Below are 17,485 nucleotides of genomic sequence, written 5' to 3'. Positions count from 1 at the left end.
TTTTTAAAAAAGTATATTTAGTTTTATATGAAGGTTCAAATAACAAAATCAATAGGCTGTTAATTTGATAATTATATATCATAATTATATCTCAATTCATAAATTCTAAATTAAACATAAATATTGGTATATAAGTCTAGCAAAACACAATCACTATAAAGCTTATAAAATACTTAAAAATATGCTTTTATTTCAGACTGCTGAGTTAACATATGTACCTCATTCTTGTGGATTTCCATTCGTAAGCGGTCAATGTTATTCATGGTCTCTGCTAATTTAGGCTGCAAACTTCCTGGGTCTCCCATTTGTGGATTTTTCTCATACACATCCTTCATTTTGTTGAGTGCTTCTCTGAGAAACAAAAGGAAATCACAAGATTAACCATCCACATAAGTGTTTCACTGGGGACTAAAGTTAACCTCAGCCTTAAAGAGTCACATTTCTAAGTTTAGACTAATGTATCCTAATAATGAAAATTCACATAAGGCTGTCTGTCTGTATATGACTATGTATACATAATGAGTAATTTAAGGAAGACTCTTTTAAAACATGACTGTGCTTGACTGTTTACATTTAAAAGACTTCTAATATGAAAAACATTTCTCAGGTCTTATGTAACTTACGCATATATGGGCTTAATAAACTGTTAGTGGAATATTTTACACTGTTCTTAAACATATTGTTTTCCAAATCAAATTCATTAGGTTGCTTTATTTAGAAACAGGTTGTTACTAGGTGGCCCAGCCTGGCCTTAAACTCTCGATCTTCTGATGTGCTAGGATTACAGATGTGACACCATGCCTGGTTCTAAATCAACCTCATTCTATTTGCACCGAGCATCATCATTCCTGCAGCATTCCTTATCTCATTTCCCACAGCACCACTGTCCTCCCACTCACCTGTGCTAGAAATAGCAATGCCATCTTTAACTGTGCCCCCTTCAGCTCCCTGCCAATTTCTTAGCCTACCTCCTCTTCTCTAGTCCCATTACCCTAGACTATATCCAATCAATGTGTCTGACACAAGCACCTGACACTGTTGACTAATACTCCTTAATACTCTTCCTTCTTGACCTAAACGTTCTAGTTTCGATTTTTCCTCCACGCCTCTGCTTTCTTAACAATCATTCATTGGCTTCTTCTTTTGTTCAACTTTTAAATGTCTGTTACATAAAATGACAAGCAGTGTCTTCTCATCCTACACTCCTCTTTAGACTGCTTCATCTTCAGATGATTCTCCTCCAATGTTTGTCTCCAGTTTCTCTTCAGTTCTAGGTGTCTATTTCCAAACTCAACTAGACACTTTCTGTGTGGATTTTTCACAAAACATAAGCAAAACCACTACTTTCAATTCAAAATTTATTTTGCTTGCTTTTCAATTCAGTATCTACAAGTTAGTTCCCTAACAAGTCTCCTTTTCTCATCTACATAAGGTTCAGTCTTTTCTAGGACAGCTGTTAATGTCCTCAAGCCCATTCAAAACTTCTAGAGACCCCACCCCCATTACCAACAGAATGCTACAAGACAGTACCTTAAGACTTTTCCTAACCCATCCTATACTTCTCCCTTGTTCTAGTACAACAGTTTATAATTTCCAATTTCCACCTTTCCACTTATACAGTAAGAACAACCTCAGATAGCCATTTTGAAGGATTTAATGACATCATACTCCATGAAAAATGTTTGATGAGTAGTGTATATAATCCCTCAATCAACTGTTCTGAACTCAATTGATAATTTAAACAATATATAAGACGTGGTTGGTGCTGGTAAAACTATTCTTGACAATGAATTACCATGTCTTGAGGTTCTGTTTTATTTTTACAAATTTGTAGAAGGAACTCCAATAGCAACTAACAAAAAAATCTGCAATTAAAAAAATATTGTATTTGATTTTTGCCTAAATAACATGTAAGTCATAATGTTTTCTAGTTTAGGTAGTATGTTTTTTTTTTTCCCCCTTAAAAAAAAGCATTTCAGGGGCCTGGAGAGATAACTCAGATCACTGACTACTCTTCTAGAGGAACCAAGTTCTATTCCCAGCACCCACATGGAGGTTCACAACCATTGTAACTCCAGTTCCAGAGGTCTTCTGGCCTCCACAGGCACCCAAGTTGTGTACACACACACACACACACACACACACACACACAGATAAAATACTCATACATATAAAATAAAAATAAACATTTTTAAAAAAAATTTCAGAAGTGTTTCAATTGGGATATATGACTTTTGGGGCAGGGAAGGGGGATGACTGAATTCAGGTATTCATGAATGCTAGGCAAATACTCTTACCACTGAACTATACCCCCAGGCAAGAATAAATGATTTAGAAATATTCTATGTATCATGTATCATATGAGACTCTAAAAGGAAGAACAATGAGGGCTTAACGGAACACTACTTTTGGTCTGACTCTTTCTGCAGCCCTCGGTTGAGTTCATCGATGCGCTGCTGTAACTTCTTCCGCCTCTGCTCTGGTGGCAGATGACTGAAATCTTCTAGTGCTGGGCCCTGAAAAGAGAGTCTAAGTCACTATTAAAGACAGCTTTAGATATTTTATTTTTAAACTTTACCTTTTTATAAAATAATACTAACTTTAATTTTCAATTAGCCTCAATCTTTAAAAAAAATCTGCATAGCAATTAGTAAAAAGAGCTTAAATTTCTAATAAAACATGAAAATAGGCAGAAATAAAAACAGAAACCTCACCAAATACAGCTGAGTAATAACTGTATCACACTATTTCAAGTCTCAGGAGAGTTAAACACATGAGGCTTCTTACAGCAACAACAGAATGGGAACACAGAACACTTCTTATTTACATTATCTTGTTACTGTGTATGTTCTTGTACATAGAACCTTAAGGAATAAAATTCACTGTCATGACATTCTGAATACCATGAATGTGGAAAATAAAAATATAAAGTTCGTAAGTGAGCAAGATAAGCAACTTACCGCTTAAAGACAACTGATTTAATATATATTTCAATACTGCAGATAGTTTTTGAATGATTACATTTATTAGACCATTTGGAAACAAAATATTTCTGATCATTAAAACATTAAAGGTATAATCTACTGATTGGAAATTATATTCATAATTTGGAATACACTTCCAATCTTCGTTTTGTAGAACTGAATTATACACCACAGTTGTTTCCAAAAAATATAATCCCACTTCCCTCTCTATTTTGTTGAGACAACAGTCTCTTAACTATAGTTTGTAATTTGAGCTCAGATGCTCCTGCCTCAGTCTCTTAAGTGCTACCATTACAAGCATGTGACACCATGCCCAGTCTTGACGCAGTTCTTTAAGGTTTCTTGGTTAGAAAGGCTTCAATGCTTCTGAATCTAGATTAATGAAATGCAGGTATATAGGAGATTTTCTATTAATGATGTCTTTTTCCTGAAGACTAGGCCTCACTTAGTGTAGCCCTGCCCTAAATTCCCAGGCCTTCTGTCTTAGCCTCCTGGTATTAGCTAAGAGTGTGTCACCACACTTGGTTCCATTTTCCTCTTAAATATTAACCATTATTACTTCAGCTATATTATTAGAGATTATAACAGAACCATTATTAATTACTGAATCAATTTAATATAACCTGTATTAACATATTACATTCCAAAAATTAACACTTATTTTTCACTTCAAATGGTTGAATATGAATATTGTTCAATTTTTTAAAGTGCTGCTAAGACAAGCTTATAAAATAAAATGTATTCTTGCTCTCTGGGCTACTAGTACCTTTAACATATGCTTAATGGCTTGATTTCACTATGTACAAGGACACTTCATTTACCTTTAAATTATTTTATTTTATAATTTTATGTGTATGGATGTTTGCCTGCATCAGTGTCTGTACATACAGCTCACTCTTGCAGAGGCCAGAAGAGGGCATCGGATCCTCTGGAACTGTAGCTCCAGACCATTCTGAGCTACCATGTGACCATGTAAGTGCTAGGAATAGAACCTGGGTCTTCTGTAAGAACAGCTCTTAACCAACGAGCCACCTCTCCGTGCCTGCATCATTTACTTTTAAACAAAAGTAAATTCACTTACAAGAAAAGCCATGACCAAATGTTACAGTTAACTAACAAGAACCTCTGAGAATATTTACTCAGAGGCCTCACTATGGGCATTCAACCAGCATGACGACTAAAAGTGGGGCCCTGTCTAAGTGGCTTGTGTTTTGTATCAGGCATTTGTGACAATGTTAATCAGTCAAATTTAAAGTAAATAATGGAATATCAAAATCTTCTATATAAAGTCCCTTTATATTTATTAGCTAATGTTCAATGTAATTTGTTATATTCATTCTAATTTGGGGCCCAGGGATTACACTATCATGTAACAGTACAAAGAAAACCTTCTAATTTATATTTGAAAAATGTTTCTGAAAAGCTTGAACATTATTTAAGGAAATAAAGAAATATAATGTTTTAATAGGTATCAAGGCACTTGCATTCCTGATCTCATTTCAACATTATAACCCTTTTTATATAAGTGCACAAAGCAAATCCATTCTATTTACCAAGGTCTTCAAAACAAAAACAAGCAAGGCATTTACCAAATCCTCTTACTACCAAGGAACTTATAAAAGTCTCAACTACAAATGACTAAAACAGTAATTTGTTTTCTAAACCTGTGTGCATAGTTTTCTATCCAAGCACCCAATAATTTGAGGATTAGGTCTTCATAATGTAACTCAATTTGTGTGCATAAATGTATATAGGAACACCTCAAACACTGAGGGATGGGGACACACACTCACACACACTCACACACAAAAACAGATTACCTGTGCTTCTGAACAAAGCACTGAACCCATAATGAAATTAACTAAACTTTTTTCTCTATTAGACAAACCTAATAATTCTTTTTTTTTTTTTTCCCCTAATAATTCTTATGATAAACAAGTTTATATGACCTTTAAAAAAAGTATTTAAAAAGAAAAATATTTTTCTAAATTTTACTACTGTACAACAACTTTTGCACCATGTAAATAAAAAATTTATTAAAAAATTTTAAATTCTCTTAAACATGACACAGATTCTATCCAATAACATTTAAGAATTTGATGGGCTGATGACAGTTAACCCCATTACTGTCTAATCTAAGACACCCAATAGGTATTGGCATATGCTGGACTATGGATTAAATTATAAAAAGAAAAAACATACAAGTTGAAAATGTGGATGTACATTAACACTTGTTCTGAATTAAATAAAACAATGTTTTGAGATTATTTAATGTTTGCACAGTATATAGATCAGCACACAGGGCTTACCATCTTCACCGACCACTGAATAGTTCAATGGAAAACAGAAAGAAATGGTAAATTATTCACATGAAATCATAATACAAAAGATGCAATAACCTATATTTTTTTTACTATAGTAAAAAAATAAGTACACTTTACAATCCAAACAATTCTGCCAAAAACAAAAACAAAAAGCTTTAAGCACATTTGGGAAAGCAAATTACTTGCACAGAAAAAAAAGAAAAATAAAAAGAAAGGAAAGCACACACTGATAATGGGCAGATATTTTCTAAATTTAACTAAAACTCAAAAGTAAATCATTCTGCCAGTAATCATATATTCTCTTTCAAAGAGAATTTTATGAAGGCATTTACTCATGTCATTCATTTTCAGAATCAGTGATATGATATTTGAAATACATTGAATCAAAAAGATCTAATGTCAGCCACTTAAAAGGAAATCTATGGAAAGTTTAAAACCCAAAATGTCCTTCCCAATGCACCAGAGAAAGCAACATTTCCTTTAGTTTCTTTAGCTTCATACTTCAAACACTACTGTGGATTTAAATGTAAACAAAGTTTGGTAAAGGTAATGTTCTTAAGGTGCTATTTCTAAAAATAAAAATAACAAATGATTTATCCTGTATCAAATTCTCTTTATATACTTATTACACACAAAGATATAGCTTAGGTGTTGCTTTGAAAATAGATTTTCTATTTTTAAAGTTTCATTCTGAAATCGGTGTGCCTGAAAAACAGCACTAAACCCGTAACATCAATTTTAGCAAACTGCATATGAACAGAGTCAGAAGAGATCAACTACAGGTGCTCTTATAGAATCAAAATATCATAAACCATTTTGACAATAGGATTCTGCAATGGCACAAAATGTATCACACATGAGTACACACACAAGCGCGCACACACACACAGTGGCCTAGATGATGCATCAAGCTTTATAAGTCTTCACACTCGTCACATTCAGCTAGTCTTAAAATGTCTTCATTTTGGAGGCCTGGAGGCACAAGTCAGTGACAGGCTATTTGCCTCACACCTGCAAGGCCACGGGTTCAATCCCTAGTACCCCTCATAAAAAAATGTATTTTCTGTTTTTTAAATCATGTTGTTTTAAGGAAAGGTAAAATATATATCACAAAATTTCACATAAAAATTGAAAGATATTTAATAAATATCTAGCAAAAATATCTACCCCTTATCTCTGATGAGTTGGCCATGTATATTAATGATTATGACAAAAAGATGGTATTTGCTATCCATTGTCTTTCTAAACTAAGCTTAACATTCTTTAGACTGTCAGTAGTTTAAAGAAGAAAAAATTTCTTTTGCTATCACAAAATTCAGCGAGAAAAACAGACAGATAAATTAAGGAAGATATTCACAGTATTCTTTAAACACTAAAAAATTGTACAACAAAGAATAAACTAGTCAAATGAGTGGCTTAACTTTTATACTAATTTTTACTACTGAGTGATAATTATTTTTCTAATTTATATTTTAATCTTTTAAAGAAAACAGGATAATTATAGCTAAAATAACAAATGTTTCTATTTTAGCTTATCTAGTTTTACTAAAAAGCAGAACAACTTATAGTTCATTGAAAACTAAAGTTCTCTGTAAAAACAGCACAAATATAATCTGTTTTAAAGTGTTACATGTTCATGCAAAACTACCAGAGTTTCACAGAGAAATAGTTTACAAACTAGAAAATTTCATACAATCACTCCATCTTAAGGTACTATAGAATACAGGAGTACTAACATTAAGTAAAGGAATAATTAGGTGTGTTTCATTTAGAACAGGTCAAAACCATGGAACTATATTCTCAATATATAAAAGCTTGAAAGAGTAACTCTGAAACTCTGTTAAGATTATGAATAATTAAACACAAACATGAATTCCTATTATAAGCTAAGTAATTCTGTTACTTTAAAAAGGGATGTCTATGAAAACAAAAGAAAGTTTAAAAATGTTCGTTTGTGTATTAAGCAAATTTGAGTGTATTTCTGAGTCACTGAGGCACAGAGCTTGACGTCACAGAGGTCAATTATAGAACCTTATACTTTAGAGCAGATCCAGTGGCACCACTGCCGAACTCAAAATCATCGTTCTGATGTAACAGTTTTCAAATCCTTGACCATGAGACTGAATACATCAGTTTTTCTTTAAAAGTGAATATATACACCAACACTGTAAATTAACTGGACTGAAATCCCTGAAAAATCCATGTAAAAATATTAGTTTAAGGTATACTTTCCTTGTGGAATTCTTAAGTGGAAAGATAATATCGCTATCACTAGTGTTAATTCTGAAATATTATCTAGTAAACTTCCAAAGATCAATCAAAATATAAAAATTTCTCAATCCCAAGACAAATACTGTCCTCCCTGCTCTGCCCTCTAATCCTCCGGTTGGGTTCACCTGTCCTAGTTTCTACTTTGAACACTGCATTCTTCAGTTTTCCAAAATTATGAAAACAATTTATGACTTTAAATTAGAGCAACACATGAAAATAAAACTAATAATAATGAGCAAGCTAACAATTTGTAAGTGCTGCAGTTTTAAGATTCTAGCTGCGAACTGTTCAGTAAGAATGTCACACATTTAAGGTTCTCCTCCAGGCCTTATAGTTCTAACTCCTTTAATTTTTTTTCCATATAATTAAATTTACTTCACGTTATCTATGAGAAGCAACTTAGGAATTCTATTCATAACTATGGCAAGAGGAATCCCAAGTATAACCTCTCCAGCAAGCAATTCAGTTAGCTAAGTTGAGGGGGAGTTGAAGGAGGAAGTTACACTACATTACTGCCATCAGTGAAGCTTGTCACATTATCTTAATAGATAAAATGTGACCTTGCCCTGAACAAATATATTTTGTTCTTCAGGTAGCTAAATGTAAATGTACTTTAATTTTGGGAAAAGCTAAAGGAAAGAGAGAGAGCACATTATTACTATATTATTGTTAATAATTGGATGGTATATATGGTATCACAACTGTGTCTTTCAAATGGCCAAAAATCCTATAAATTAACCTAAATTATAGCTATATAATTAAAAGTGCTAAAAACATAAAAACAAAAATTTATGGGCTGGGGAGTAATTTATGCTCAATCTTCAGAACCAAGAAAAAGAAAAAATAGCTTTACTAATAATGGAGTATCATTATTTATTAGTAATGTTAACAGTCATTGCTAAGAGACAGTTTAAAACTGTATTTGAATTTTACTAGTCTATACATTTTCATTTGTAAAGCACTTTTAGGAATAGATGTCTAAGGTTGGTCAATTAAAAAAAGAGTAAAGGATAAAACTCTTAATAAAATGGAGTTTTTGATGCTGTTCATGAAAACAAACTCCTTATGAACATTACTAATAATACTTAAATATTTTAAAGGGTTTATCATTTAATAAATATTTTTAATATATTAATTTTATATATAACACTTTGTATTTAATGTACTAATTATCTTTTTTTAATTTTTTGCTTTTAGAAATATCATTTCTCTGTACAACCAAGACTGATCTAACTCCATATGTAAACAAGTTAGGCCTCAAATTCTATCCTCTTGCCTCAGCCTTCTAGGTGCTGGAATTACAAGGGTGTGTTCCACCACCACAATGGCTTTTAGTTTTTGTTTATTATTGGGGTATTAGAAATTTTATGCACCTAAAAGTAAGTAGGGCAATTTAAATCACGCTTGACATTTTACTGTCAACAAAACAAGACTATAAAATTGGTAGGTGAAGTCAGCATTAGTGATATTATAATTACAAGAGCAACTCCAGTGACAAATTACTGAAAGTCTCAAAAATGTAAATACATTACAAGACAATGGTGGACATATGATTTCACATAAACAAAAAAAGCTAAAATATGATCGTACCCAGCACCCTCTTTATAATACCATTTTTTATGGTTGAACATTTCAAATGTTATAAAGAGGAGTTGTTTTGTAGTTGAGGGCAGCTATACTTAATTCTGTGGGGACTATGTATTTACAGGAGAGAGCCTTATAATGAGGGTGGAGAGTATTGAAAAAGCCACACTACACACACAATTAGGCCATCATGCATTTCAACCCATTTTTAAACTTACCCCTCTTTTGAGGCTTCTGAAAGAAGGAATTCTGGGCTTCCCTGTTTTTATTTCATTCATACAATAATGCACGGGCTCAATGGAGAATGTGAGAAACTGGGACCCATTAGGAGTACTGGATGTGAATAAACTAGTAGGGGTTAAGGGTGGGGACTGTGGCTAATATGGAAATAAAGAAAGGAATCAATAAGCCAAATGTGAATAGCTTTTTCCTAAATGAAAATTCTATTTCTGGCAACATATTTTTCACAAAATATACTTCAACTAAAGTTTTCTAAGAAAATAGAGAATAAACATAATTTTGCCAAAGCTATCTTTTAAAAGTCAGTTACTTTTACACAATATGACTTCATGTTTTTTAAACAAGCTAATAGATTAAAAATATAGAGTAAACAAATTATGTAAGAACAATAAAACTTAGATTAAAAAAAATCTGGATTCTAGCATATTATCACCATAATGGATTCCTGTAAGGGTTATATTTAACTTGTAGTTGTCAAGAGATAAAGGCAGCAGCTATAGTTAAAGTTATCACACAAAATACTTCTAAAACTGTACCTAATTACCATAAATATTCAAAAAGCTTCCCATAATATCAAAGCTCTCCTCTCAGGCTGTCTCTTCTTAAGTGTTGTAATCTGTAACTTCTAAGCTGCTCTAGCTACACTGCTTTGGCCAAACTTCTTGACTGGACAGCATTACTAAAAGCATAGGTAAAGCCTGAGTTACCTGTAGCTGTGTTTTAAAGATACTTACAAATAGGAAATTTGAGTTAAATTGTATATACCTTCATATGCCAAGATCAAAGCAATGAATTAAATTAAGCGTACTTTAAGAAGTACAGCATATCGGACTGGAGGACCACAGAGAGAGAAAGCACTCATCTACTCCATCTGCTCATGTGTTGAGCTATGTTTAGTTTCCTGAAATTAACAGCACATCAAGAAGCTAACACTAAGATTCTCTTGGCAACTAGAGGTTCCTAAAAGCTGAAGCTAATCAAGCTCTTCTCATTAAAATCATACATGGATAATAAAAATTATAGTAGTATGAGCTATAACATCTAACCTGACATATCAGTGAGTTTAATCATTCATTGCAATTAAGAATTTCCATTATTACAGTAAGTAGTGATAGTAAAACATTGCCTTAGAATTCTGAAAGAAACTCTATGCAAAGGCATTTCAAAAACATTTAATTCAACTAGATATTAAAACTTAGTTCTTCCACATTATTAATTGCTCAGCATTAAGGTACAAGACTGTTTTATAATTAGTAAAAGATTAATTGACTCATTCTGGCTGAATGAAAATTTATCTGCCCAACGTCTTTTTTTTAACACTTTAACTATTGCCTAAGTAAGAGTCTGAGCAGCACATGGGGACTCTGGGTTTTTACCTTTGGCTTCTTCCCAAAGAGCCACAGTTTGCCCTTGGCCTTCCCTACTGTGGACTTGGCATCCATCTTGCCACCCTCCTGTTTGGATGCACTGATAGTTCCATCAGAAATGGTTCTGTAAATGTGCTGACTGTAGTCTTCAAATGGAAAGTCTCCTGGAGGTTCAAAGCCAGACTTGAAGGAGTCTACTACCATTTGAGAATCCTAGAAACAAGAAACATTTTTAAGACATTTATCTGACCACAGTACATTAGCTTTCAAACCGTTTTTTAAATGATGGCTTAAATAGTTCTACAGTAATCATCAAAGGTTTAAAGAAAACTAATCTCTCCCTGTTGTAATAAGCATTCACTATATTATTCCCAATTTTAAAAAAGAAACTACAAAATAAACTTTCCTTTCTAAATTTAGGGATTCAGTTAGTTACAGGTAGGCTCATTAGTATTGACTGAATGATTTTCTATGAAGACTAAAGTACACAGCACATATCTGACATTCATCCAAAACTAGTTCTTTTTTCTGTCCATCCCCTTGGAATGTCAGTGTCTGCCTGCCCATACTTCTTAATGACTCAATTAGCTCTACTGAGAAATTATCAAATCTAGACTAGGCTACACTGCTAAGTCCTCAAGAACAGGACTGTGCTGTCCTTGTCTCCTGATGCCCTCTTCCTCCTCCTCCTCCTCACGGTCACTATTCCATTTGCCTTTGTTTCTTGCTCAGCCCAAGCACTAACACCTGCATTGAAGGCAACTGACAGCTCTAGATTGATCTAACCACATCCTTCTGTTAACTTTCACTAGAATAACAGTACAATATAAACACAGTTCAAAGGTTATACTCTTGGATTAGACTTAAAAAACTGAAAGGGACAGGGCTGCAAAGTTTCTTTTAAAGAATCCAAATTTTAGAGTTCAACTCACTGTAGGAATAATTAAGAGCCAGGTATTCCCTAGGTTATTTCGTTCCTAAGGAAAGTCTGGGAAACCATTTCAACTTCAACTGCAGAACTACCCCACATGCATTAATTCAGAGACAATACAGTACTTACTCTTCTTTCATCAACTGATTTTGCTGCAAGAATCATCCCTTCCAAACACTTTGAGATGATAGGAATAACTTTACGTTCCGAGTCTGCAAACCCTCTGTAACATTCACTGAGTTTAATTGTCCTCCGTTCATCCATTTCTTGTAGTTGCTAATAATCCAGAATTCAAACAATGAAGGGAAATTAATTTTCTAGTCTGAAGGAGAACAATGAATGACCTCCCCAAAAAGATTTCTTCCCTATACACTTGTATTTTTAAGATCTTTCAATTGTTCTATATAAACTTATTAATAATTGCAATCTGTTAAATAATAGGAGAACAAAACAGGCTTTTAATACTGATATTCAAGACTGTCCAAAACGTTTCTCAGCTGGCAAGCAGATAGATGCGTTACAGCTCTCCTACCTTTTTCTCATCAATGAGGGAACTTTTATGTTTTCAGGAAATGTTCTATTTGAAAACCAAATTTTAGCACTAATTTTTTTTTTTTAAAGCAATAAGCCATAACACCCAAGACTGAGAAGTACTCCTTAAACTGGTTTACAGTACTAGCTGGATGAAGTGTCCATGATGGTGGCACACAAACAGGCCCCAGACCTTACTATAACTGGCAGCTCAGAGTTGGGGACAAGGAGGAGAACAGAAAGTCACTCCACCAAGGCAGCACATGCCTAAAATCCCCCAAGTCCAAACGCACAACAGGAAATATGTCGAGGCAGGGGAGTGAGTTCAGTAAATCATCTCTGCACACTTGCTCTCTGACAGCACTGGTCTTTCTCCTCACCATCTCAAACTCTACTTCACATCACGTTTTTGCTGTTTCAAAGGTTTGGGGGTTTATTCTGAAACCTATGGGGATTGTTTATTTTTAAAGATTATAAAATGGCAAGACTGCTCTAAGCACGTTCCACAAAGGCCTCCAAAAACAAAGGGTACTTCACTTCTAAGCTAAAGTTGCTGCAGAATGTGAAAATGTGGCTAGTTAATCCTATCCCAGTGAGGAGTCACAGGTCTGCTGCTCTGGGTTCAACGACCAGAATCTGCTACCCACTGGGTGACACTCTTTCCCCAGACTCTCTGCCTTCATTCAGCACTGGTTCCCTAACTCCCTTTCTTCTAAAATTCTAGATTCACTATTTGCTACAGCTATAATTAAGGGTTGGCACATGGAGCTAATAAGCAAGCCTTACAACTATGCCCTAGCAGACCAGCAAGGCAGAGAGACAGAAAAGTCAGGCCAGCAAAAATGTTAGAAGACTTACTGCTGCCATCCGCACTAATGCCAATGATTCTAGGGTGGTGCCAAAAAAGTTAAATCCCAATTCTAGGTGAACACATTACAACATCCAACCTCAGTTAATTCCCTTTACACAGTGAAAATACTTCTACTGAACTATATTTCAAAAACTGTCATTAGCTTTGTGAGTTATATGTAACATTAATAATAGATATACAGAAAAGTCTGATTTAAAAATAAAAATATCTCATCACCTATCTTAGCAACTAGTGAATTTAGAAATATTCTGATTTCTAATAATTAAAAATGTAATTAATAGATAGTCATCTATAATAGTCAAACTTGTAGTTGTTACTTATGTTTTCTAGATGTATAGAAACAAATGGATAGTTATTATTCAAACCTTTCAAAGTCTATAGAATATGGCATTTAAAATGTTTTAAGAACTTAGGAAATTTCTTGACAATGAGAAACATTGGATCCTGGCAGCAACAAACTACTTCAAGAGGAAGATGGGCATTGAAGAGGCTCCTTATGGAGTTTGGGCAAGAAACTGCTCTTGCCTGTACTGCTTGATGTTATGCTGTATGAACTGGACATGCAGGACCCACAAAAAAATGACTGCTTAAATTGCCTAAAGAAGGTGAGACGATCCTTCGGGGTTCCTGCTTCATGAAAGAGTCTGCAAGACATTCTGTAGGATACAGAAGAAAGTGACTAACAAACTGCCAATAGAGGCAAAACAGTCTTTCAAATTTCCTGCTTTATGGAAAAGTCTGCCAGATACTATGGGCCTGTAGGCTGAAGACTGAATGCCCCAATGTCACAGAAGAACTCTGGATGACTGTCCAGGTAGCAAGATGTCTCTGTCAATTCTAGAGTTTTGGAAGTAGCTTACAACTACCTGTTAACTTAGGTAATATTATATCGTCTGGGTCTTTGATGGAATTGAAGAATAGATAGTAATAATTATAATTTTCCTTAGTTATGATAAAAGATAAAATAGATATAAATATTGTAACTGGAATTCTTGCTTGATACCTGTTTTGTTATATGTAATTTTACTATGTTAAAGTTAAAACCTTCCTCTTTATTTGAACGGAGAAGGGGAAATGGTGTGGGAGGTCCTTCTGCCTATGTGTTGCTTTTATTGGTTAATGAATAAAGCTGTTTCAGTCAATAGCTTAGCAGAATAGGGCAAGACAGGAATATCAAGCAGATAGATGTAGAGAGAGAGAGGAGGCAGAGTCAATGAGAAGCCATGTAGCTGCAGCAGGAGACAGATGCCAGATGGAACCTTACCAATAGGCCACAACCACATGGCAATACACAAATTAACAGAAATGGGTTAAGATTTAAGAGCTAGCTAATAAGAAGCGTGAGTTAATAGGACAAACAATGTTGTAATAATACAGTTTCTGTGTGATTATTTCGGGTCTGGGCATCCAGGAAACAAACGAGTGGTCTCTGCCTACAGCAGTGGTGCACGCCTTCAATCCCAGCCCTGGACAGGAAGGGGCAGGACAGCTAGGGAGGATGCACAGTGAAACTCTGTCTCAAAAATACTCTTTGAATGCAACTAAACTTACCTTGTAAATCTGAGGAATCACCACATAAAAATGCTTGTGCTGTTCTCCATTAAAGTTTTGCAGCTGGGCAGCATACTCGTTCTTATTCTCATCAGCCATATGCGTACGAAGGTTCAACTGCTGCTTGGCCTACAGGCAAAATTGGTTCAAGAACAAATTAATTTTCCTGAAAATTATACCAAAGCTAGATTTTTGTCAATAGATAAGTCAACAGCTAAAGAAAATGCTTTCAGATCTTATATGGCTTTCTTATCACAATAATCCCTCTGTCTCTATTATAGTTGTCCTCTTTGCAGTAACTGAAAAAGTCTCTACGTAACAAAATTCACACAGAAAATAAAAATGACATTATGCCTTGAAACATAACATGTATAAACAGAAGAGGAGAAAAACAAATACCTCCAGGAATACTTTTGACTATTAAAAAGGTAGTAAAATATTTCTTTACTCCATTAGAATATGAAACTACATAACAAATATAACAATTAAAATGTGTTTGAATAATGTAAAATTCAGTTTCCATCTCTATAAATCCATAGGTACTTATTTTAAATAGTTCTGCATTCAATTTTTTGTAGAAAATCAGAGAAAATTATATTCACTAGCAAGAATATAAATAAAACTGTTCGTTCTAATGCACTGAGTATGAGCAAAAAATTTTCCTAACTGGTCTTAAAAAAAAAAAAAAAAGGAAACAAAGAAAGAACTGGCTGCCCAGATGCAGCACTGCACACCAGTAGTCTTACGTACATACAAGGCTGAGAGGAGAGGATCATCAGAGTTCCATAGCAACCCAGGCACAACACAGCAAGAAGAGAGGAGAGAAAAGAGGGGGAGGGTGGGAAGGTGTGTGTGTCCACTTTACATTGTTCCAAGGAACAAAACATTTAACAGGCTATACATTACAAAGCACACTGGGGCTATACGTCACTATTTTTTTCTAGTTTTTTTGGCTAAGGATTGAAATTAAGGGTCTTACCCTTATTAGATGAGTGCATTGATCCAAACCCCAGCCCTATCCCTAACTCTTCTGATTCTAATTTCTACAGATGCAGTTATTTACCTAACGTTAGTCCATAACTAACTCAGAAATAAACTGACTATGGAAGCAAGGTAACCAAGATCTTATATAAGCCCATAAAACCCTATTAACCTACAGCATATTATTAAAAGATTACTGCGAATAAGTACCATGTAAATTAAATAATACAAACAGAAGTTATTTCTATAGGAAAAAACTGAAACAAAACTTGAAGTTCCAACCTGGAACCCTAAGTACACATTTATTTACACATCCCCTTTCTCTTTCTACCATAAACCACATTGGGAAAAAGATTCCAAACATCCTAGCCTTAAGCCCTCATGACCTGTTGGAAAACTACCCCACCAGCTGCAAGTCCCATGAGCTATGGTGGAGGTTTCAGCAGGGTGCACAAGGGAATACGGCTACAAACTAAAACAGTTAAGTTTTCTAATAATAAAGAGACTTCAAATAATTGAACATTACACCATGAACACCAAATTTCTGAGAAAGTTAGGACAAGTTAACTAGCACATAGATGCTTAGCTACTGTGCAAAGCTAAACTCTGCAGACAGAATGAAGGTGTTAAATGAAGAGTCCATCAAACAAGGAACTTTACATTCCCAGGACATAAATTTCAATAACTATTATTTGTTGATGAATCAAAGGAGTGTTTAAAGAGTGGGTGTTAACCTTCAAAAAGCCTCCCACATGCAAAATAGTGCCTTTAGTAGTTGCTGTTATTCACAGTACTGTCAAGTAACACACTGATCAGTTACAGGTACAGCATAATGTTGTGAAGGAAATTATACTAGACGATCAAAATTAGGACATAAAAAACTTAATAGGATCAAAGCTAATCATGAATAAAGATGTCCATACAAATTTAAAATACAGCGTAAGTTATGAGAGACACATCCTCATATCAACTTACACATGAAAAGACAAGGATTCCAGATAATCATTAACTCTATGGGAGTTGGTTCAAACAATGTGACACTCAGGTCACATGAACAAGAACTTAGTGCTCAGACAAGAGAGGCAATCAAAATCAGAACTGATCTGACCAAATAGTATTATATTCAGAAAATGACCTAAGTGGGACATTGAAAATTTAAAGGGAAGTCAAAGAAAGTAACATGATGAAGGTAATTCAAGCTATTTCCTATATGGAATAGTAGAAGAAATCTGTTTATCTAGAACTAGAGATATATCTAATAAGCTAAAATATATACAAAACTATTACGAAAAAATGTATTTGACTTTTTCTATGTAATTCAAAACTGTGAAACACAGATGCATAAAGCCTGTGTAAGGAAAATTAAAGCTGGAATAGAGGGGGGCAACCAGCTGAGCTCTAGCAAATGACAAAGAAGAAATACTGTTACAAGGACAATGCTACCAGCAACTTATGCTACAGAATAGCCAGCTTAGAATCAGAGACAAGACGTTCAATAAGTGACTAGGTAACATGGTGACAACTCAAGGCCTAGCTTCTGCAAAGCTGCTGAGGAGTCCTGTTCAATCATACCCAGTCTGCATACTTGATAGATATGTCTTGGTCTTTCTATCTAATTTTGGAGTAGGGAAGAAACAATCTTAGTAGCTACTGTTTCTCCTGAGCACTCTGAAAGCAGCTAAGATATTTTATTATCAAGTTTTCTTCTCAGATCAACATATGCCATTTTCAAGTAAGCAAAATTTGTGTATTTTATATTTAGACAGAACACTCTTTTCATGTGTGTAGTATCTGCACCTCAAAGCAGGATTGCTGACTGCATGCAGTGAATACACACCAGTAAGTAATCT

At 34.3% G+C, this 17,485-nt stretch overlaps 1 protein-coding gene across 5 annotated transcripts in view; it reads right to left on the bottom strand.

Annotated features, from left to right (window-relative positions):
• Fnbp1l (formin binding protein 1 like) overlaps positions 1-17,485 on the bottom strand; it is a 66,282-nt gene that overhangs the window by 7,419 nt on the left and 41,378 nt on the right. For 3 of the 5 annotated variants that reach the window (XM_041648113.1, XM_041648122.1, XM_041648129.1), the window contains exons 7-13: positions 14,655-14,783; positions 11,831-11,977; positions 10,780-10,983; positions 9,382-9,540; positions 5,294-5,308; positions 2,407-2,516; positions 219-351 (exon numbers count right to left, since the gene is read on the bottom strand). In XM_041648113.1, coding sequence (XP_041504047.1) covers positions 219-351; positions 2,407-2,516; positions 5,294-5,308; positions 9,382-9,540; positions 10,780-10,983; positions 11,831-11,977; positions 14,655-14,783 — 897 coding nt within the window. The remainder of the gene's footprint in view (positions 1-218; positions 352-2,406; positions 2,517-5,293; positions 5,309-9,381; positions 9,541-10,779; positions 10,984-11,830; positions 11,978-14,654; positions 14,784-17,485) is intronic. The other 2 variants (XM_041648138.1, XM_041648148.1) reach the window with 1 other exon arrangement.

Source organism: Microtus oregoni, unplaced genomic scaffold (assembly GCF_018167655.1).
Source record: "Microtus oregoni isolate MIOR12 unplaced genomic scaffold, Mior012 000000F_ref0000247, whole genome shotgun sequence".
Taxonomy (NCBI): Eukaryota; Metazoa; Chordata; class Mammalia; order Rodentia; family Cricetidae; genus Microtus; species Microtus oregoni.
The sequence above is the reverse complement of the archived record's forward strand: the minus strand, read 5'-3'. Positions and strand labels throughout refer to the sequence as shown.